This window comes from Neophocaena asiaeorientalis, unplaced genomic scaffold (assembly GCF_003031525.2).
Source record: "Neophocaena asiaeorientalis asiaeorientalis breed wild unplaced genomic scaffold, Neophocaena_asiaeorientalis_V1.1 scaffold348, whole genome shotgun sequence".
NCBI classification, from domain to species: domain Eukaryota; kingdom Metazoa; phylum Chordata; class Mammalia; order Artiodactyla; family Phocoenidae; genus Neophocaena; species Neophocaena asiaeorientalis.
The window spans coordinates 2,788,430-2,811,410 of NW_020172672.1; the positions used below are offsets into that span (position 1 = coordinate 2,788,430).

Here is a 22,981-nt window from a genome sequence, read left to right on the forward strand (position 1 = left end):
GTGTAGGGGTGGGGCTTGGGCTCTGAATGGCAGGAGGGAGGCTCTGAGGGCAGAGTATTAGGTCCTGGAGCCCAACAGGCTTCCCAGTGCCTAAGTGGACAGGGAAAGCACTGGCCCTGTTCCCTTCTGTTCCTTCGTGCACCTCCCCCACTCTCTCTCCCAGGGTCTCCCCCGTTGCTGCTGGACCCCTAACTGTGGGTGTGTCCCGCTGGGTGTAGGAACTCCTTCCCTCCCCCAGCCACCCCTCAGGGGTGCCAGCCCCGCCCTACCTCTGCTTCTTCTCCCCCTTCACTCCCGCCACGTGCCACGTCCTACCCGGTCACTTGGGGTTCCTTCCGTCCCCTTAGGTGCCCTTCCCCATGGGTGCCTGGTAGGTGCCAGTTGTGAGGAGATGGGAATTCCGCTTCCTCCTAGTATGCCATCTTGACTCTGCTCCAGTTCCTTTGCTTTTGATAGTTGTATACTAACCCAGATCTTAGAGCCTCTGCTCCTTCTTCTTTACCTCTAATGACAGTGACTACGTCCCTCTGATTGAATTTGGTGATTATGTGTTACAATTTCTGGCCTTCTTGCTTTTCATTTCAGTTCCCCTTGATCCATCCCTTTATTGCCCTAAGCCATTTAAACTCATTCCCTGGATCCAATGTCCCTTATCCTGTTAATTTTGTCCACTGCTTAATATGGTTAGATATGGAAAAGGCAAAGGATGACTGAGATTTTTAAAACTATTTCAGATTTTTAAAATCTAGTCGACTAGAAGAATAGTAATATCATAAACAGAAATAAGAAAGGCGGGAACAGAGCTTTAGGAAGATAGATGTTCGAATTGAAAGAGTTTAAAGATTGTCTGGTCTCATATCCAGCCAAGGGCCACATGCCAAACTCAGTGAGTTTAGTCCAATGTAGAACTGTAGGATGGCGATAGACCATCCTAGTGAAACTGTTTGGTATGCTATTGAAAATGAACGGCAACTTTGGAGAAAAGTCATGATTTGGGAGGTAGCTGCAGTATACATTTTGAACATTTTTATGGAAAGTTGTTAAAGTCTTTTAGAAGGATACAGCTTAACTAATTTGATGAGTTTGATGTGAAAATGCAGAGAATATATTTAACACCACTACCATTGAATTGTGTAGTAAGTTTGGAATTTGTGGGCAGAACTGGAATCCTTCTTTTAAGCTAACCCATATTTTGTGCATTTCCTGAATGGAGTGATGTTGCCGTGAGAAAGCATTCTACCTCAACTGTACTTGGGCGTTGTAATGAGCCAAGTAGTAGGATGGATCTGTCTGCTATATGCCACTTCAGAAACATTAAGCTAGATGCAGATCATTAATTAATCATAGTCAGTATAAGAGTTAGGAAAGATTTGAGATGTTTTAATATCAGTGACCTCAGTATCTGGAGCTGATGTTTTGTCTTCTGTTGATGTTTCAACAGAATTAATGTAGGTCATTTCTTAGCTATGGGATATTTACTTGAAATTATTTCAGGCATTTTGGAAGTTAATGTAAAATTACCAGGTCTTCAGTAGTATAATCTGTCTGTTTCTTTTTTAGAGTGTTCAACCAGATTCTTCTTCTCCCAGACATGTAAGTCACTCTAATACACCTGTAACTTGTGTTTCCTTAACATTCCTCAAAGCCTTTTTTTGGTCATATGTCAGACTGAACTAAGATTTATGTTATTATTTTCTCACTGGCAATAGAAAGTCCCTGATAGTGCATTTGTTCTTTTTAGCCTCCTTTAATCTGGAGCAGTTCCTCAGTATTTGTCTCACACAATATTGACATTTTTAATGGGTACAGGCCAGTCATTTTGTAGACAGACGATCTTCAGTTTGACTTTGTCTGATATTTCTTCTTTATTAGATACAGGCTGTCCTTTTTTGGTACGAATATTACAAAAGTGCTGTGTTCTTCGTAACTCATCATATCCAGATGCACATAATGTCAATTTATGCTTTTACTGGTGATGTTAACTTTGATTTTTTGGCTAAGGGTAGTGTATGCAGTGTTTTTGAAACACTGCAATGTTAACATTTTGGGCTGGATAATTCTTTGTTGAAAGTTGGGGGTGAGGAGGATCTGTCCTGTGCATTGTAGGCTGTTTAGCATTATCTCTGACTTCTACCCATTAGATGCCAATAGCACCCTCACCCCAACTGTGACAACCACAATGTCTTCACACATTGCCATATGTTCCCTGGGGGGCAGAATCCCCTCCCACTCCCTTGAGAATCAATACTCTACTGAAATGTTACCATTTTTCTCTTGTAGTTAATAAGTATATCATAGGAGATACTTTGAGACTGTATATATGTCCTGTTGCCCTGCAAACCTCCGCCCAGTTGTTTTTAGTATCCATTGATGTTTCTTGCCTGAATCAGTTATCATTTGATGGTTGCCAAATAGTGATTTTTTTAGCTCCATCAGACCTTCTACATTTATAAGTTGACTTTTTACTGTAAGAACTTTCCCTTTTTGTTTGTATTGGTGTGGATTCATGGATTCTTATTTTATGAAATGGACAGTAATGTTACTATCATTATTTTGATGCTCAAATTGTTCCTGATTTGGCCATTGGGAGCCCATCAAGCTGCCTTCTGTGTCCTTTTGACATACCTTTATCATTTTAAAAGTACTTTCTTCCTTTTGGGCACAATTATTTGTTCCAAGCTCATCTTATACTTTCCTGACCCTAGCCTGAAACCAGCCTTTTCTCTGTGAATCCTTAGTTCTTTTTAGTGGATAATGTTATTTATAAACTAAGAGCTGGATGTTAGTAATCTTTATTACTAGAATGTCATTGCTTCTAGGTCCTCTCAGTGGATAAAGCTAGAAAAATGCATGTATACATTTAACATACACACATACATGTATATACGTACATTTATTCTTATACCTATCTATTTATATGCATATTAAAAATACTGAGTTCATACTGATACTTAATTTCAATCAATTATCATGGGGTTTATTCTGTTCTTCCTCCTATCCTTATTTGTAATTCCCTTCTGCCACAGTCAGAAACCTGACCTCCATATGGAAGCATTTTGAATCCTTAGAATATAAGCCATCAAAGATCTCAGTAGCTAGTTGTGACACTTCAAATTAAATAAACTGATTTCTTTTTTAATATCATTTTCAGGGTCATAATCGTATCATTGCCTACAGTAGACCAGTTTATTTCTGTTTGTGTTGTGGTCTTATTTGGCTCTTGGATTATGGTAGTAGAAACCTTACTACAACCAAGTTCAAATTATACGGAATAACTTTCACCAATCCGCTGGTGCTTGTATCAGCCAGGGATTTAGTTATAGGTGAGTCATCTTTAAAGTATCTTAGATCTTAATGTTAATTTATTTGTATACAAACCATTCACTGATAAATAGATCAATTATATAGATAAAAATAGTTTTACTGGGTTTATTTTGCTGTTTATTGCCATCCTCTCAGTGAGGAACAAAACTATAGGGCTGTTAGGAATGAAAAAAGCTAATGATGAACAAATGTTATGGTAATTCTTCTGTTGTTGAAGCAGATGGAATGAAAGATTTCCTTTGGATCTCAGGTTCCTATTATGTGAAAGCAGTTGAATTAATTTTAAAAGCTGTTGTTTATAGTTGGAAAGATTATTTAATATTCAGGCAGTTATCTAGAGAGAAATAATTTAAAATGGTATATTTTAAGAAATTTGGTTTGTAGTTTTAAGCAACTTTAAGAAACTAGCTTAGTAATTTATATTAATTTTGGGTTTCTTTTTATCATTTATTTTATGATCTTAGATGAACAAAAGGATGGATGTGATATACTGTTCTTAACTTGCTTTTCTTTCCTTCTATAGTGTTTACACTCTGTTTCCCAATAGTGTTTTTCATTGGTCTCCTGCCTCAGGTGAATACATTTGTAATGTACCTTTGTGAACAATTGGATATCCATATCTTTGGTGGTAATGGTGAGTACTTCTTTATAAAAATTACAGTTTACAGTATTACTTTTACAGATCACTAAGTAATAAACTGAACATTAAATTACTTTTCCAGTTTTTATTTTAGAATTGTAATTAGAAAGAAAAAGGCACTTATTTAATAATTAAAGACTGAACAGGAATTAATTTGTAGATAGGAAATAATAGTCAAGGCTGCTACTTTAGGGAAAGATCCAGGGATAATGGAGTTGATTTGTAAGTGTTAAAATACTGTCATCTTAAAGTAAAAGTTATAGTGAGTTTACATGGAACCTGAATAGACCTAACGAAATATTTATAAAAGATCAAATAGATTGAGCTCTGATACATGGCATTATATTTAGATTTTGAACTAGTGTATGCATTTGATATTCTATATATTTGGTTTCAGAGCTTTATTTTATCTTTAGAATGGGAACACCAAAACCAGAATGCTTTTAGTAAAAGCATTTTACTGAATAAGATTTTTAGAAATATCTCTGTTTTTAGAGTAGGATATGTAGATATGAATTGATATACTTAGAAATGTATTCCCTGTTACATGTACATTTTATTTTCAAAATAAGTAAGACTAATACCAAAATTACCCTGGAATAATGTTTTGCAGAACTTGAAAATAACACTTTGGGCAGCCACCATGGTTAAAATATACCCTTATTTATAAAGTTTAACCATCTAACATCTTACTGAAAGATGAGTGTACAACTATAGAAAAAAATATGAAAGGGAAAGAAATGACTGAACTTTATAGTTTATTTCTATTTATACTTCACATTTGCAGTCCACATCTTCCAAGTATATGCATTGAAATTATCTCTACTGATAAAATGTTGATATTATGGTTTAAATTTTAAATAGAAGCTAAGCTTCTTCTATGTCACTGTGTATCTAGAGCATTTTTATTGTTTGGAAAATTTGAAGGAGTGTGAATTAAGGCTGGGCTGGGCTTCAGCATAGCTTAATGGGTAGAAAACAATTTCAGTATTTAGGGGACTATTATAGGTGCTATATTAATCTAAATACTATGCAGAAAGTTTAGTGTAGGTAATTTATAATAGTGGGCTTCGTCATAATTTACAAACTTGTGCAAGGTGTTAGGTTTTTAATATCTCCTAAAGAAAAATTTTTCTTGTAGAGTTCTTTTTTGGTCGCCATATAAAATTACTATTAAAGTCTGTTATCTTAGCCATCCTCTATTCCTTATTATTAGTAATCCCATTAGATCTATTTTTTGTTATTGTTAGCAGCTAGATCATTACTCTTTTGTGAGAATTGATTAGCACATGGGAATATACATTTATTTCTGTGGGTAACACAAGTTCTGTTTACATAGACAGTCTACATAATACATTTCTAGCTTCTTTTCAGGCTCTGCAAGCTTCATTTTCCCATACTTTTATAAATAATAAGATATATTCTTGAAGCATAATATAGGTACAGTTTTTTTCTGCTGTAGATAAATGTTTATTACTTCCAAGGGGAATATATTTTACCTTGTATCAGAAATTGTTGATAGTAAACCTTTGTCGTTTCAATTTTTTTATATAACTTTATTTTATTTTTAGCTGCGCTGGGTCTCCGTTGCTGTGCGCGGGCTTTCTCTAGTTGTGGCGAGCGGGGGCTACTTTTCGTTGTGGTGCGCGTGCTTCTCATTGCGGTGGCTTCTCTTGTTGTGGAGCATGGGCTCTAGGCACATGGGCTTCAGTAGTTGTGGCACATGGGCTCAGTAGTTGTGGCTCGCGGGCTCTAGAGCACAGGCTCAGTAGTTGTGGCACATGGGCTTAGTTGCTCTGTGGCATGTGGGGTCTTCCCGAACCAAGGCTCGAACCCATGTCTGCTGCATTGGCAGGCGGAATCTTAACCACTGTGCCACCAGGAAAGTCCTCAAAATTTTTTGAAAGGATAGGATGAAGAAACTGAACTTTTATAAATCAAACAAGTAGATATTTAATTATAGTTAATAGCATACCATTTTAAATACTTTTCAGTGACCTTTTAAAGTATGTTTTCTCCATAAATGTTTACGAATGTTGATTTCATTTTCCCTTTCCTGTCTAGCCACTACAAGCCTGCTTGCAGCACTTTACAGTTTCATCTGTAGCATTGTGGCAGTAGCCTTACTATATGGATTGTGTTACGGCGCCTTAAAGGTGAGCAATACATGTAGTATGTTGTGTCTTTAAGGCTACTTTTCTATATGAAGATTGTTTTAAATTAACTAATGATTTTTTTCCTGGTGTGTCTTCAGCATTAATTTTCATGGTCTTCCTATGTTGAGCATTATTCTCATTCTCATTTAGTTTGAATTTGAAAGCAATTTCATAGTTAATCATTACTAAAGGAAAATCCTTTTCCATGTAGTAATCATAGGTTAATATTAGAAACAGGTTAGTAAAAACTAGGCTGGTCTGGGATAGAGGTGGGGATAGTAATAACAGAATATGAAATTAATTTTAGGTTTCTACTTAAGAATATATGTAACTACTCTTCACATCAAGATTTTTTAAAACTTAGGAGAAGTTGTTCAAGGACTGCAATTTAAAATACAGTCTAGTAAAAATTAACACACTGAAATTTAATGTCATTATTGGTTTAGAAGAATCTGGACGAGCCTTATTAGTTCCATTTTAAAACAATTGTCTCCAAATTATAACTGTAAAAATTTTAGATTTCTCATAAACAACTCTCAGCTCTTGGTATTTTATTTTTTTATGATTAATACAAGATAATCAGAGAACGATAAGGTTGAAAGGGCTATGAAAAGTGACTCATAGCATCCTTCCTTGCTTCACTTATTCAGTAGCATTTACTGTGCTTACTGTGTGCCTAGTCCTGCTTTTAATTTGCCTATATGTTAACTGTGATTAACAAGTCAGTCGATGCTCTTATTAGAGGGTGATGAAGGCTATGAAAACAGAGTGTTACAGGTATACGAATTAAGATATTACCCTATTCAGCCTAAAGGGATTAAAGATGATTTTCCTAGGGGGTGGTTTTTTAACCAAAATTTGAAGAACAATGGGAAATAGCTAGTTGAAACAAGGGATGAAGAGCCATGGAGTTGTAAAGAAAGTGTGTTATGTACAGGAAACAGCAAATAATTTGGAATTGCTGGAAATTTGGGTACATGAGGAAAGATGGCCTACAGTAAGGCTGGAAAGGTAAGCAACGGCTGGATTATGAAATATCTTTTATCCTGAACATATTGGGTGGAGATGGAAGACCACCAAATATTCGAGGTAAGGCAAGGAAATGATCAGTGTTGCATTTTAGAAAGATTACTTGGTCCCCAGTGTGAAGGAGACTGAAATATAAGCAGGAAGTATCAGAAGTAGGGGGACTCTTGTGCTGCCGTCTTAATTATAAGGGACTTAATGAAAATTGGAGTCAGTGAATATATTTGGGAACTCTGTGGATGAGAAGAGCCAGAGTAGGATCCAGGATGACTTCTGGGTAGGGCATTGAACATCTGGCTTGAACATCTGGTTAGATAGTGATATTAATGCACATGATTGGAAATCTTTGAGTTTATTGGGGAAGGTGATTGTTTACATTTAGACACTTTTATTTGTTGGCATTAATGGGGTATCCAGAGATACATAGTGGGTAGTTATTTGCAGTAATGATGAAAAGATTTAGAATTCATCAACAAATTAAAGTATAAGAAAAAGACTGCTAGCCTGGGTTGGCAGGATGCAGATAGAACCCTGGGAAATGCCAGTATTTAAGCAGTAGATGGAACAGAATCCAACAAAGGAAACTTCAGAAGCAATGCAGTGTGAAAAAAAAATTATTGAATTTGGCAGTTAATAGGATATTGGTGACTTTAACAAAACAGCTTTTTTGGTGTTTTGGCTGAGGAAGCTAGATTAATGTAAGTTTAGGTCTGAATAGATATTAAGGAAACGTATTCTACTCTCTCTAGAATATAGTCGGGAAACCTGTGCACATGATGAGGATTGTTTTTTAAAAAATATCTGAGCCTTGATTGCATTTAAAATGGGAGATGGAAAATTGATCAGAGAGGGAGATACTTGATGACATTAAGCCCAGGAAGGAACTGGAGGTAATGAGATCCAAATACAAGCTTCTCCCAGCTACGCTACCTATAAACCATCCTGGTATAAAGGTTTTAGATCTATGTTTGGAGAACATGTTTTGGAAAGTGGGTCATTATTTGGAAGTTGCAGTCACAGAAGTTAACAATGCAGTAAGTTTGCTAATTTTCTAAAGGCCTATTTAACTATAATCATATAGCAGGAGAGCAGCAATTGTAAAACTGCCAACTAGAACCTTGTGTCCTAAGACAGGGAGGGAGATATGTTTTTTTTTCCTTCTTTCTTGGCCATGGCATTTACATTAGACTATTTTAGTTTTAGGCATTCCCCATTGTAATAGAATAAATGTGCAGATGTACTTATACAAATGAGCAAAGACTATGTGCAGAGATTTCATCATAGCAGTGTTTGTAACAGCAAAAACTGTAAACGACCTAGTATTTGTTGTTTGTGACTGTTTAAATCAAATATGGTATAGCCTTACACTGGAATACTATACAGCCACGAAAAAGAATAAAAACAGACTTTTAAATTATTTATTTATTTATTTATTTATTTGGCTGCACCGGCTCTTAATTGTGGCACATGGGATCTTCATTGCCGCATGTAGGATCTTCATTGTGGCATGCAGGATCTTTTGATTGCAGCATGTGAACTCCTAGTTCAGTCCTAGACTAGTCAGAGTCTTAGCCACTGGACCACCAGGGAAGTCCCAAAATAGATTTCTTATCTGCAAATGTGGAATGGTTTCCAAGACATACAATTTGTTTCTTTTTTATCAAGCTGTATTGAAATGTAATTGACAAAAATGTAAGATATTTAAAGTGTACAGTATGATGATTTGATATACGTATACATTGTGAAAGGATCCCTCCTGACAAGTTAACACATTTATCACCTCACATATTTACCTTTTTTTTTGGTGAGCACATTTAAATTCTACACTTAGCAAATTTCAGTTCTACAATTCAATGTTATCAACTATAGTCACTGTGTTACATATTAGCTCCTCAGAACTTATCTTTTAAAAAATAATTTCTAAGTTTATTATTTTAATTTTTATTGAGGTATAATTGACATATACATTATATTAGTTTCAGCTGATGATTCAGTATTTGTATATATTGCAAAACGAGCACCACGATAAATCCAATTAACAGCTGTCGCCATACATAGTTACAAATATTTTTTCTTGTGTTGAGAACTTTTAAGATCTGTTCTCTTAGCACCTTTTAAATATGCATACATTATTATTAACTGTAGTCACTGTGCTGTACGTTACCTCCCCAGAACTTATTTATCTTAAAACCGGAAGTTTGGAACTTCCCTGGTGGTCCCGTGGGTAAGACTCCACGCTCCCAATGCAGGGAGCCCGGGTTCGATTCCTGGTCAGTGAACTAGATCCCACATGCTGCAACTAAGACCCGATGCAACCAAATAAATAAATATTAAACAAAACTGGAAGTTTGTGCCTTTTGACCCTCTTTACCCATTTGCCCATGCCGTACCTGAACTTTATCTTATAACTGAAAGTTTGTACCCTTTTACCAACCTTTCCCTGTTTCCCCCACCTCCCAGTCCCTGACAACCACTTTTCTATTCTCTGTTTTTATGAGTTTGACTTTTCCCCCCCACATATAAGTGATAGCGTGCAGTATTTGTCATTCTCTGTCTGGCTTATTTTACTTAGCATAATGCCCTCCAGTTTCATCCATGTTGTTGCAGGTGACAAAATTTCCTTTTTTTAAGGTTGAATAATATTCCTGTATGTGTGTGTGTGTGTGTGTGTGTGTGTGTGTGTGTGTGTGTGTGTTTAAAGGAAGGCAATATGCCAAAAAATAGATGCTTCCTTTGTGCCTTTTTTTAAAAAAGCACACCTGATTGCTTGTGTATACATAGAACATTTATGGAAGAATACACAAGAAATTGACAATAGAAGTTACTTCTGGACAGTTAGGCTCATTGGGGAACATTATTGCATGCCTTTAGGAATGGTTTAATTTTTTTATGTATTCACTAATGTAGACTTTTACATCTGTTATTTCTGCTTCTTTTGTGTTTAAGTTTTGTTTTTCCTTGAACTTTAAAGCTTATAAAAGTTAACATTATTCCTCTAAGACAACATTAGTACCTCCTGTTTTTTATGTATATACTTTCTAGATGCTTACATATTTTTAAGAGATTGCCAGAATTTGGGCCATTATGTAATGAAGTGAAAATGTTCAGACCCAATACAGTGTGTAGAACAAATACATCTTTTAATCATTGTATTGCATACTATTCTAAATTATTAATGTAAATAAAATAAGTCATTTTGAGACCAATTTAAGGATTTTTTTTTGGTCTGAGAGCAATAAAAAGTAGTGTCAAGCATTTGTTAAATAAATGCAAGCATCTTTTGGTTTTTTTTCAGAACTTGTTTTGAGGCAAAATTCATACACAGTGAATTCCACCTAAGTACACTTAAGTACACAATTTGATAAGTTGTGACAAATGCATATACCTGTGTAATATACACCCCTAGCAAGATACAAAATAGTTTCATCACCATCAGAAAGTTCCCTCTTGTTCCTTCCCAGTCGCTCTGCCCCAGCCGCTTTTATTTTATTATAGGTTTGCGGTGCTTGAGCTTCATATAAATGGAACCATGCCATATTTACTCTTTTGTAACTGATGTGTTTTGTTCATATAATGTTTTTGAGATTCATCTACATTATGTGTATCAGTAGTTTGTTGCAGAGAAGTATCCCATTTAGTTTTACATCCTCCTTATTTCCATTGTATGAATATGTCACAGTTTATCTGCTGTCTTAGAGATGAACATCTGGGTTGTTTCTAATTTAGGGCTATTATGAATAAGGCTGCTATGAACGTTCTTGTGCAAGTCTTTTTTTGTGGATATATGTTTTCACGTTTCTTGGGTAGGTAACTAAAACTGAATTGCCAGTTTTCCAGAGTGGTTTACTGCACATCTTTTTTTCAGTTTTCATTTTTACCAGAGTTGCACATAGTTATCTTTTAAAGAGTCAAATATTTCTACAAGACTTAGTGCCAGGGACAGCAATCCCCTACCCCGTTATTTCTTCCTCAGAGTTAACCCCTTTCAATTCTTTGAGCTGATTCTTTTGGTATTTCCTTCCGTATCTCTAAGCAACTAACTTACACTTCTTGTATTTTGTCAAGGTTTAGGCATTATCCATGGACTGCACGTCATGGAATTGTAGGCTTAACTTTCTTTCACCCCTCTCCCCACATTTCTACTAGACGCAGCCTTCCTTGTCTCCCTCATACACCCGGTATGTTTACCTTACTATCACTGTGCAAATGCTATTCCTACATACATTTCGTTTTCTCCTTTACTTTGTTTTCTTATGTATTTATCTCTCTTTCATTCTCAAACTCTTCACATGTCGTTTAACTTTCTTCTCAGTAAATTCGAACATATAAGGAAGTTCAGTTCCTGGCCCCACCACTTAACTGGACAAATTGCTTAAACCATCTGTACATTAGTTTCCTCATCTATAAATTGGGGAGTAATAGTACATATCTCCAAGGATGATTGTAAGAATTTAGGAAGTACTTACAAGCTCTGAGAATGGGGCTCGGTACATAGTATGGTACACGTAATACAATGATGATGATAAGATTTTGATGTAGCCATTAAAAAAAAGGTCTCTGTTGTGATGTGGAGCAATTTCCAAGACTGTTACTAAATGGGAAAATAAGCAGGTTGTATAACAAACTACCATTTGATTACCCACTCCGCCATTCTCTCCTGTTGAATCCCCAGAGAAAGACAAAGGCGCTTACCTCACAGGCCATATACTTAAGTACTGTTAACTATTCCTTATAGCAGTGTTATCTACCCTATACCAAGTACTGTGTTAGTAGACTCCAGAGATACTGCAGTGAGCAGAGCAGACATGGCATATCCACATCCACATGTTCGGTTGGCCTTAGAAGCTAGCTTTGTATTATTTATTTCTGGGAATATACAGTTTATTCACTCAAGAAACACTGATGCTTATTCAGTGCTCTGGAGGACATAATGGCATTTTATATGAGCAGAGGCATCCAGAAAGTAGCATACCAAATGTCAACAGTTTGTTTTGCCTGAAGTGTTGTATCATGTATTACCTTTTCCTACTCCGTTATTATATATAACAGAAGTTTGCTACACCAAGTTATTTCGTTTTTCAAAAAAGAGAACGTAGTTTACTGTAAACTTAATACCACTTAAAATATGAAAGAAATTGACAGCAGCATGTATCAGAAACAAATGTATTATTCCTAGTGTATAATAGAGCTTTAGTACCAAAAGAAATCTGACAATGATCTAGCTGTTAGATTCTAGTTCATCAGAAAGTAATAAATCTAAGTTTATGTAGAATAAAATGCAATTAATAACGTGTGAAAAGGTTTTGTTTAATTAAATTCTTTCTCCAAAATACTGACGTAAAAGGATTATGTGATACATTGTGAATTAGAAGCATATTGTTCTGTCAAACTTTTTTTCTCCAACAGGATTCTTGGGATGGGCAGCATATTCCAGTGCTTTTCTCCATTTTTTGTGGTTTATTAGTGGCAGTATCCTATCATCTCAGCCGACAAAGCAGTGATCCATCTGTACTTTTGTAAGTGAGATTACTTGTTATTGAATTAAAGAAATATAAATAAGTTGGCATTTCTTTCAAATTTAACTTCCAAAATCTGTTTTTCCAATGCCTTGTCAGAGTGCTATTGACTTATCTGTATTTGATTTCAAATGATATTAACTTTGGGTCATTCTGATTACCATTGGCTGAAAGTATTTGTTAGCTTTTTCTCTCCTAAGATTTAAAACTATATTTTCATAAAAATATTCTTATTGTATGCTTATTTATGGCATCTTAAACTTTTTAGAATTTGTCATTTGCTTAATGAGTAAATATACTTGGATCACTTCATTTTCTATCATAAACTTTATTTGCCATTTGAAGTACTGGTTTTTAGGTTATAAATATATTTTTAAATTGTTTTCTCTCTTTTTTTAATGTAAAGCTCTTTGGTGCAATCCAAGATTTTTCCAAAAACAGAAGAGAAAAATCCAGAAGACCCGTTGTCTGACGTAAAAGATCCACTGCCTGAAAAACTTAGAAATTCTGTTGTGAGTTTTAGCTTTTTCAGATCACCTGAAAGACTTGCATTTTATATAGTTCATCATGTTATATAATGAACACTTTTTGAGGTAACACAATTTTAGTAACCGGGGAAAAATACATATATAGTTGTACATGGTTGGTGGTTTTTATTTCAAATTTTAACATGTAAGAAATGCTTATTCCTCAAAGTTTGTTTCAGTGTAGAACAGTATGCTAAATAGTTTTAGGTAAGGTGAGATTAAGTGATTTCATTGTTTATAGAATTCTTAATCCTATTGAATTTAAACTAGGATTTGAAAGGTGAATATTAACATAAATTAGATTTATTTTGTTGTTATTTTTGTTGATAAAAACTACCGTCCTTATAAGTCATCTGCTGGTCTTTTAGTGTATTTTTCAAGGGTGTGTGTGTGTGTGTGTGTGTATATGTATGTTTATTTTCCAGGTTGAAGGAGAGAACAATAACCTGTACTAATTTCATATACTCAAGCAGATGTAGTAATTTAAAAAATTTTAACGTTACCTACATTCTTTCAGTTATTATTTAAAAAATGAATTCTACAGATTCATATCTGCCATATGGAGCAAAACATTTTTTTCCTAAGTTATTTTACATATTTCCATTTATGAAAGGCTGAATTTATATAGGCCTTGAATTAGACTAATATTTACCTTCACTGAACTTGAGCTGTTCATATATTCTTTAGAAAACTTCAGAAAAATACAAAACTGCCTCAAGATATAATTTAAACAGTTTTTTCTGACTTTAGTTTTCGTGTTAGCAAAGGACATTTCATGTTAAGTATAATAGGATATTTCTGAATGTATTAGCTTAAAAGCATAAATCTGTGGGTCAGTTGATGACCAAAGATATCAAGAGGTTTCTGGTTTTCACTGCAGCCACTAAAAGAACCAAAATTCAGTAAGTGGGGACTTCTCTGGTGGCGCAGTGGTTAAGCATCCACCTGCCAATGCAGGGGACATGGGTTTGAGCCCTGGTCCAGGAAGATCCCACATGCTGTGGAGCAACTAAGCCCGTGCGCCACAACTACTGAGCCTGCGCTCTAGAGCCCGCGAGCCTCAACTACTGAAGCCCACGTGCCTAGAGCCCGTGCTCTGCAACAAGAGAAGCCACTGCAATGAGAAGCCCGCGCACTCGCAACAAAGAGTAGTCCCCGCTCCCCTCAACTAGAGAAGGCCCGTGCGCAGCAATGAAGAGCCAACACAGACAAAAATAAATAAATTTATTTTAAAAAAAAACAAGATTCAGTAAGTAAAACAGGACATATGCATGCAGTTTCAACATTTCAGAAGGCCAATGAAAATATAACTTGGTTATCCAAAAGGATATACCCTATAAAAGAACTTAAATATCTCATTTCTTTTTCCCGTATGTAAAGCTTACAGACCAATGGGGGGAAAATCTTCATTCTAAAAGACTTTGTTATGATATGTTTACTGTGTGTGGAACTAGTTAAGCTTAGTTTAATTTCCTTGGCATTGCAGGATCAAACCAAAATATGAGGAAACTGAGGAAGAAAATAAGACTTATTGTAGTTAATTATTATGTGTAAGAAATACCTAGAAGTGCTACAGAGTAGGATCAGTGGAAATTTATTTCTTAAGCTTGGCCACTTGGGAGGGAAGATTTTGTCTAAATTTTTGGGTAGTGTTAGATAATTCTGTTTTGTTCCACAGAGCGAGCGTTTACAGTCTGACCTAGTAGTGTGCGTTGTAATTGGTGTGCTGTACTTCGCTATTCATGTAAGCACAGTGTTCACAGTATTGCAGGTAAGGAATCATTTTATTCTTTTCACTCAGGGAAAATAACTTCGTTTGGATTCACTTCTGATTTGATTGTAGTGTTGGTCCATAATGCCGAAATATATGACTTTTTGTTTGGTTTTAGCAACAAATACTTATCTTCTCATGGTTTCTCATGGGTCGTGACTCTGGGAATGGCTTAGCCAGATGATCCCAGCTCGGCATGTGTTATCGTGCTGCAGTCATTACGTGGCTGCAATCAGCTGAGGCTGTTAGCAGGCCTCACTTCCCTGCTGACTGTTGGCCAGAGAGCTTAGTCCTTCTCCATGTGGTCCTCACCAGGGGCTGCCTGAATATCCTCACAAAATGGCAGCCTGTTTCCCCCAGAGCCAGTGACCCTAGAGAGAGAAAGCCCAAGACCGAAGGCCCAGTCTTTTATAACTGATGTTGGATGTGGCATACATACCACCACTTCTTCCGTATCCACTGGTCATACCGGGCAACCCTGCCGCAATGTGGGAGGGGAATACAAGCAGGCATGAACACCAGGAACCGTGCTGGACCGACACCGTATGCCCTCTGGCCTCCGTGATTCACATCCTTCTAAACCCCCCAAGGCCTCGTCCCACTCCACCTGGAAGTCCAGAGCGCCGTCCTGTGAATCAGGCCCGGCTGTGGGCGATGCTTGGTCCTGCCGCGCCGCGCCGCGCGTCTGCAGGCACGCGGTTACCTTCCTCTTGTGCACACCTGTATTTCTACCTGGTGTCAATTTGATTATGACGCACCTCCACGTAGTTTTCTTCATGTTTTTGTGTCTGGGGTACGTTGCATCTGTGGTCTAGTTTTCATCAGATTTAGAAAATTTTGGTCATTATTACTGTAAATGTGTTTTCCCTTTTCCTTTTGCTGTCCCTCCACCCACCCCCCCTCATGGACTCCAGTTACATGTATATTTGGCCTCTTGAATTTGTCCCACAGTTCACTGATGCTTTGTTCATTTTAAATTCTTTCCGCCTCCCACCACATGTTTAATTGTGAATGCTTTCTATTGCTGTTGCTTTGTTGTTAAGTTCACTCATCTTTTCTTCTGTAATATGTAATCTACAGTTAATCCCATCCAGTGTATTTTTTGTCTCAGAACTAACAAGTTTCATCTTTATTAGTTGGATTTTAGGTCTTTTTTTATATCTCTCATGCCTCTATTCACTTTTTTGAACAAACGGAATTCACTTCTAACTCTCTTAATGTTCTTGTCTCATAATTCTAATTTCTGTGTCGCTTATGGGTTGGTTTTGATTAATTGATATTTTTCCCCATGGGTCATAGTTTCCTGATTCTTTGCATGCATGGTAATTTTTGATTGGATGTCAAGCATTATAAGGTTGGCCTTTTGTGTATTGGATATTTTTGTATTCCTAGAAATACCCTTGAACTTTGTTTTTTGGCACTATTAAGTTACTTGTTAACAGCTTGATCCCCTCAGATCTAACTTTTAAGATTGCTTAATTGAGACTAGGGCTGTTTAGTTTAGGGCTAATATTCCCCCTACTGAGGCAACATGCTTTGGAATACTCTGACCAGTGCCCTGTGAATGTTGAGTTTTTCCAACCTGGCTTGTGAGAACAGGCACTATTCGTAGCCCTGTGTGAGTGCTGGATACTCTTCTCTCTAATCCCTTGGCGAGGTTCCTTCCCTTTGCATATGTAGTTCTCTGCCACACACATGTGCTGACTCCCCTGAATATTCGAGGGAGACTCCGCAGATCTTCTAAGTTCTCTCTCCATGCAGTTTTCTCTTTGGAGCACTGTCTGCTCTGGTGAGCTCTGGTGAACACTAGCTGCTTTGCTGTCTCCAGGCTTTTAGTTCTGTCTCCTCAACTCAGGAGGTACCAGGCTTCATGTGGATTCCCCTCCCTTCACTGCAACTTGGAAAGTATCTAAGGGCAGTAAGCTGGGGCAGTCCTGACACTTACCTCATCTGTTTTCTTTCTCTCAGTGTTTACTGATTATTTCCTTATGTCTAGTATATTGCAAACCATTGGTTCATATATTTTATTCTATTTTGGCTCATGTGGAATAGGGTAAATCTCTATTATTCCATTTGGCCAGAAGCAAAGGTTATATTATTTAAATTTAACATTCTTGCCTGTTTTCTTCTCTTCCAATTTGAACCATTAACTCCTGAGTACCTCACATGCTGAGTGAGGTCCAGTGGGTCTTCAGGGGTCCGATGGAAACCTCTTTAAGTTTCTAAACGTATGGCTTTTAATTTGAATACTTGAAGTGATGGTACTTGGTTTTGGTGAATTTAGTCATACATAAGAACTCTCTTCCAAACCATGTGAAGCCACAAAAAAAGAACTTTTTCCTCATTCTATTTTGCTCTTCACTCAAACTTAACAGTTTTATTTAGCTCATGTCCTTTATCTCTACTAGCTAAAACAATTGAATACATTGCTCTGCAAGTCACATAGAACATTCTTAGGGAAGCAAGCAATATACCTCAGGCCACACTCTAATTACACTGACAGTGTGAGACACCAAGGAAAGTAGTTAACACATTTAAAAATATCTGTAATACATGAACAGTCACTACCTTTCGTGGCTGATTTAATCAGAAAATTAGATAATATAGAAATGTTAACTGCAGACAAATGTTTAGTTCTTAGATTCTATAGTTGACCAAAATTGAACTGACAAATTAGAAGTCCTCCTTCGGGTCTCAAAATCACTTTTAACGTCCTCAACTTTATCCTTCTTTTAGCCTGCGCTCAAGTATGTGTTGTATGCGCTTGTCGGCTTCGTGGGTTTTGTAACCCATTACATGCTGCCTCAAGTTAGGAAGCAGCTACCGTGGCACTGCTTCTCTCACCCTCTGCTCAAGACGGTGGAGTATAATCAGTATGAAGTTCGAAGTAAGTATTTCATTAACACTTTTCCTTTCAATACTATGGATTTTTTTCTTTTACTTTGTTGACAGGTGACTGTTAAGTAAGTATCATCAAGTAACACTTTGGCTTGTGTTTCTTAGGTTTGACACTAATGAATCAGACCTTTTGCTTTCATTTCAGTTGAAGTATAAATGTCAGTGCTAAAATGCCAACTTACCACAGAATAAACCTTGCTCTTTCCTCCTCTAAGTTGTTCTTCACAGACCTCTCATTGATTAATCCTTCAGTGTATGTCTGTGACTTCTCTTTCCATCTCTACCTTTACCCTCAATCTTCCTTGCAATATGCAGGCAACTCAATCCTCTTTAAGACTTCTATTTGATATATTTTTAACTCAAAACATAAAGGGAATAGAAAGGTCTTCGTTCCTGTTTCCACCAGTGACACTCTGTCCTACCAGAGAGGGCTATAAAGAGTTGATCAAGAGAAAAGAGGTGAAAAACATTTGTAATTGTTATTATTCATTCAGATTTGGGATAAAGTATAAAATGACTAAAAAGAGGTAGAAGGCCAGTCCATTTGGCAAGCTTTTTACTTGTCACTTTAAACCCTGACTTTTCTATTATAAGTAATCAGTCTGGTTCATTGGTACCATGACCTATAACATACTTCCTCATTTTAGGGGTATAATAAAAGTTAATACCTGTGTCATCATTATTATATACCAGTGATTAAACAAGCCAATGTGTTTTCCTCAGACTTTCTCTTTAGTTAATGAGTTACTATAGAGAGTAACTTTCTCAACTGTTTGGAGATGAATTAACTTCTTTAGAGAACTCTGAAGCTTTTGAAAGATTTCTATACCAAACTTGACTTTGCAGTATCAAAGCGTATTTCCTGGGCCTTTTAGCAGAATTGCTTAAGTCATCATGGTACTGTAATCTTGATCACTATTTTGATCCTGTAGAGATAATTAAATATTAATGTGTAGATTGTAGTAAAATGACATAAAACTATAAAAATCTGTACTGGCCTATTCTTACCATGAGGAAAATAACTCAGAATGATGTATTCTTGATAGTTAATGATTAATTGCTTTCATATATAAATGTTAGCAGGTGTATCTGGTTTGTTTTGAAGAACAGTTTTCATTAAAGTAAATCATTGATCATGTTGTTTGTTTTTATCTTAACAAAACATTTAGTCTAAATTTTTATAAATTTTGAATCAACATAACATTTTTCACTTATTGAGAGTATTAGGCATTAGCAAAGTTGACTGTAGTAGCTATAAAGAAAAATCTGATTCATTAGAGAGCTTCCTAGAGGTGGTTGACATTATTTTCAGATAGCTGGAGGCTCGTATTTTAAATCTTTCAGCTTATCCTAGACACTTTCCCCAAATGACATTAAATATTAAAGTATTGGGAAAATATTACTGGCAATGAAAATGACACTTATGAAGTGTGTGAATCCAAAACATATACTTTCATATCTGTTCTGAGATGTATGTCTTATAAGATGTATGTGTATGTAAGGATTTTAAAAACAGATAATTTAATAGATCATTTATTTCTTTTTGGGGAAAGAGGCAGTCTAATAATCTTCACTAATCTTTTCTCCAAAAGTTATAGGCATAAATAAGAAAAAGTTATGGTTAAAAACTGAGATTTCAAGAATAAAAGTTGAAAATGAAATTCAGTTCATCTAAATTTAACATCTAAGTTGGAAAGTTGCATGTGTCTCAGAATTCATAAAATTGACTATTGATTGACATACTGGATTACTTGCATTATTTATAGTACAGCTGAATTTGAGTGGTAAGATTTTCCTTTGTTATCACAATACCAGACTATTTTATGCATTAGATGACATGGTTTTCTTGACTTAATATTGCCTTGTTAGACGCAGCTACTGTGATGTGGTTTGAGAAACTTCATGTGTGGCTTCTTTTTGTGGAGAAGAATATCATCTATCCATTGATCGTTCTCAATGAACTTAGTAGCAGTGCAGAGACAATTGCTAGTCCAAAAAAGCTGGATACAGAGTAAGTACAGTACTCCTCTTTTCTAAGTTTGACTGTTGGGGTCTGTCATAGCAATGTCTTAAGTTACTGATCTAGTAACAAGTAATCATTGAGTGTCTCTTTGGTGCGAAGTACTGTGTGAAAAACTCAAGTGAAATTTTGTCTTTGACTTCCCTTTTCTGAACATCTGTTTCTGCTCTTGGCATATTACTACTCCAGACATCTCATTGTAAACTAACATTTTATGAGATGACATTTATTAAATAAGGTTAATTTTAATATTAGATGGTAAGTTTTGGAGATGGTTTTTTGTGTACTCTGTGAATCAGAACATTTAGGTGTTCACTTGCCTATACAATCATCCTGTAGGCCTACCCACTACACTAGGTACATGTTGTTAGGTAAGCATTAATATGTTTTGTATGTGCTAAATGCTGTTAATGTTTAAGCAATAGAAGTACTGAGAAACTGGAGAACCAAATGTCAGAATTGCAATAGTGTTACTTATTTTTTAAACATGATTATTTATATAAAGGATAAGAATTATGATACATATGCTTAAAAAGGAATATTTAGAAGTTTAAATTTGATATATATATTCTAAGTTTAGTAAATGAAATGGTGATTTTTCTGAAGTTTGTAGATTAACGTTTTCAGTCATCCGTTGATGAATGTGCTTTCTTTATATTGTAGATTAGGTGCTTTAATGATCACCATTGCTGGTCTGAAGCTGCTACGGTCCTCTTTCAGCAGCCCTACATATCAGTATGTCACAGTCATCTTTACTGTGCTCTTTTTCAAAATTGACTATGAAGCTTTTTCAGAGACCATGCTGTTGGATCTGTTCTTCATGTCCATACTCTTCAACAAGGTAATTTATCACTAAAGGAAACATCCTTATCTGTAAAAAGTGTCTCCCTAAGTAATATGCTATTTAGTGAGGATTACGCTTGCTTTTCATTTGCTTCATTATCTTTTAAGTAGTATCTTTCTTCAGTCAACCAGTTATTTAGGATTAGAATCCCTAAACAATGCCAGTCACTGTCACCATAGAAGATATATTTCTTGCTGTGGCTAGGAAGGTAAGATTAAATTATATGGAAACATTAAAGGAACTCTTAATAAGTATATAAATATATGGGTTCTTCCAAAAGGGGGTATGGTTTTGAATAATTTTAGAAACAAGCATGGTAATAATTGAACCAAACTGTAGGCTGCTTCATAGATGGAGGGAGGAAATAACCTGATACTGAATGAAGATGGTGGAGACTGAGGGCCGTGAGACCATGTGGGAGCAGTGAGATGCTAGTTTATTTGCAGAATATACTGAAGTTTACAGAATGCTCCTAAAATTTGTTATCACCCATGGGATAGTTGCCTGTAGTCTTTTTACAAACGAGATGGTAAAGCCTGCATCTTCTGCCTCCAAGAATCTTCTTGCTGAGCCACACTGCCTTTCTAAGTGAAATAGGTTGTGTAGTCAGATTATTTGAAATTACATAGTTTAGATTTCATGTTAACACTGACTGCATACAAAGGACTTTGACATATATTATCCCATTTGATAGGTGACAGAGAGCTGAAGCATATGAGCAGCTACAAAACACAATGAAATCCCAGTTTTAGGAAAGTTAGCCTGGTCAGCCACATTTGGGATGAATTGGGGAAGAGAGACCCTAAAGGTATGGAGAACAGCTTAAGAGATTGTGACAGTAATTTAGATGTGATAGAGGTCTGGCCTAGGATGGGGACAGTAAAAATGAAAACCGTTAATCTGAACAAGCTTTTAGAAATAGTTTCTAAATATTGTACTAAATGTTATGCTAAATAGCTTCTCAATATCACAATATTATATTTGTTCAATCACTAATTTGTATGCATTTTTATCATTTATTTCCTCTTCTAGTGAGCATGATTAATCAAAGGAGGGGGCCAGAAAGTTAATCAGAGAATTGTCTGCATAAAAAAAGCATGTGATTTCTCACAAATTTAATATTTAGATTGGAAATTGTATTGAATCTTATACCGCTTGGAAAAAAGTGAAATTTGCAGTAAAATATAAACTAAACAGTCCTTGAAATAGTCACTACACTTAACTCGCATTAGTTTGGATTTTCTTAATACTTTAATTTGTTAAGCAAATTGTTTTTGAGAGTGTACCATGTTCCAGAACTATTCTAGATGCTTAGGCTACATTAGTTCCCGCAAGGAGTTTGCATTTTATATGGTTACTTCATAGAACTTAACAGTGATAATAAGCAAGTAATATTCAAGGGATCTCTTTAGATATATTTATTTTAAGATGTCATTGTAAGGTGTACCACCAACTTAATAATATTTCAAGAAAAAATTGCTCTGAATGTATACAAAGCTATTTTCACCCACTAACTACTTAAACATGTAATTACATATCATTTTTCTTTAATATTACAGTCAAAATTTGAGTACAGTCTGTTTACCATTTAGAAACAGAAGAGTGTTCTGAGTCACTGTTTTTAAGCAGTTGCAATGGCATCTGACAGTATACATGATGCTTTTACTTCCTGTCATCCTGATCCCATTAGTACCGAGGGTTGCCAGCATAATTTTGAGTCATGGCAAAGAGTGCAGGGATTCATCTGCATTTTCTGATTGGTTGAAGTTGTGATTTCTTTTTTAAATTGGAAATTAAACAAGTTCATTTGTAAATCAGCTAAATAATTTAAATGTGAGGTGTTTGGTGCCTGAATCATGGCACTGAATTAGTCAGAACCTCTTGCTTTTAAGATTCTGTGATCTGTTCTGAGAATGGGGCCTTGCATTGCCTAGCATGCAGAGGCAATCTTGGGCACAATAGTTCTGTTTCAGTGTTGAAGAAATGTTCAACAACAAAGCAGATCCTAATTGAAATAAGATTAAAATGTATATTATGCTTCCATTGGCAACAACAATTCTGATTGTGAACAGATGCCTAATACACACTAGTAAATTCTTAGGAAACAGACAGTGACAACTGAATTACAACTTTATCCCCTGCCTGGCTGCTTTCAAATTCCTTTTGACATTGCATTTAAAACTTACTCATTTTACAAAGCACTAAAATTTGAGGGAAATGCCAGAATAAAAAAAAAAATATATATATATATATATATAT

General features: G+C 35.7%; 1 protein-coding gene across 14 annotated transcripts in view; it reads left to right on the forward strand.

The window, feature by feature from the left end:
* Window positions 1–22,981, forward strand: part of PCNX1 (pecanex 1) — a 247,314-nt gene that overhangs the window by 100,441 nt on the left and 123,892 nt on the right. For all 14 annotated transcript variants that reach the window (XM_024739610.1, XM_024739614.1, XM_024739619.1 and 11 more), the window contains 10 exons: window positions 1,561–1,593; window positions 3,152–3,323; window positions 3,848–3,958; window positions 6,029–6,120; window positions 12,553–12,662; window positions 13,069–13,174; window positions 14,868–14,960; window positions 17,697–17,847; window positions 19,728–19,869; window positions 20,542–20,719. In XM_024739610.1, the coding sequence (XP_024595378.1) occupies window positions 1,561–1,593; window positions 3,152–3,323; window positions 3,848–3,958; window positions 6,029–6,120; window positions 12,553–12,662; window positions 13,069–13,174; window positions 14,868–14,960; window positions 17,697–17,847; window positions 19,728–19,869; window positions 20,542–20,719 (1,188 nt within the window). The remainder of the gene's footprint in view (window positions 1–1,560; window positions 1,594–3,151; window positions 3,324–3,847; window positions 3,959–6,028; window positions 6,121–12,552; window positions 12,663–13,068; window positions 13,175–14,867; window positions 14,961–17,696; window positions 17,848–19,727; window positions 19,870–20,541; window positions 20,720–22,981) is intronic.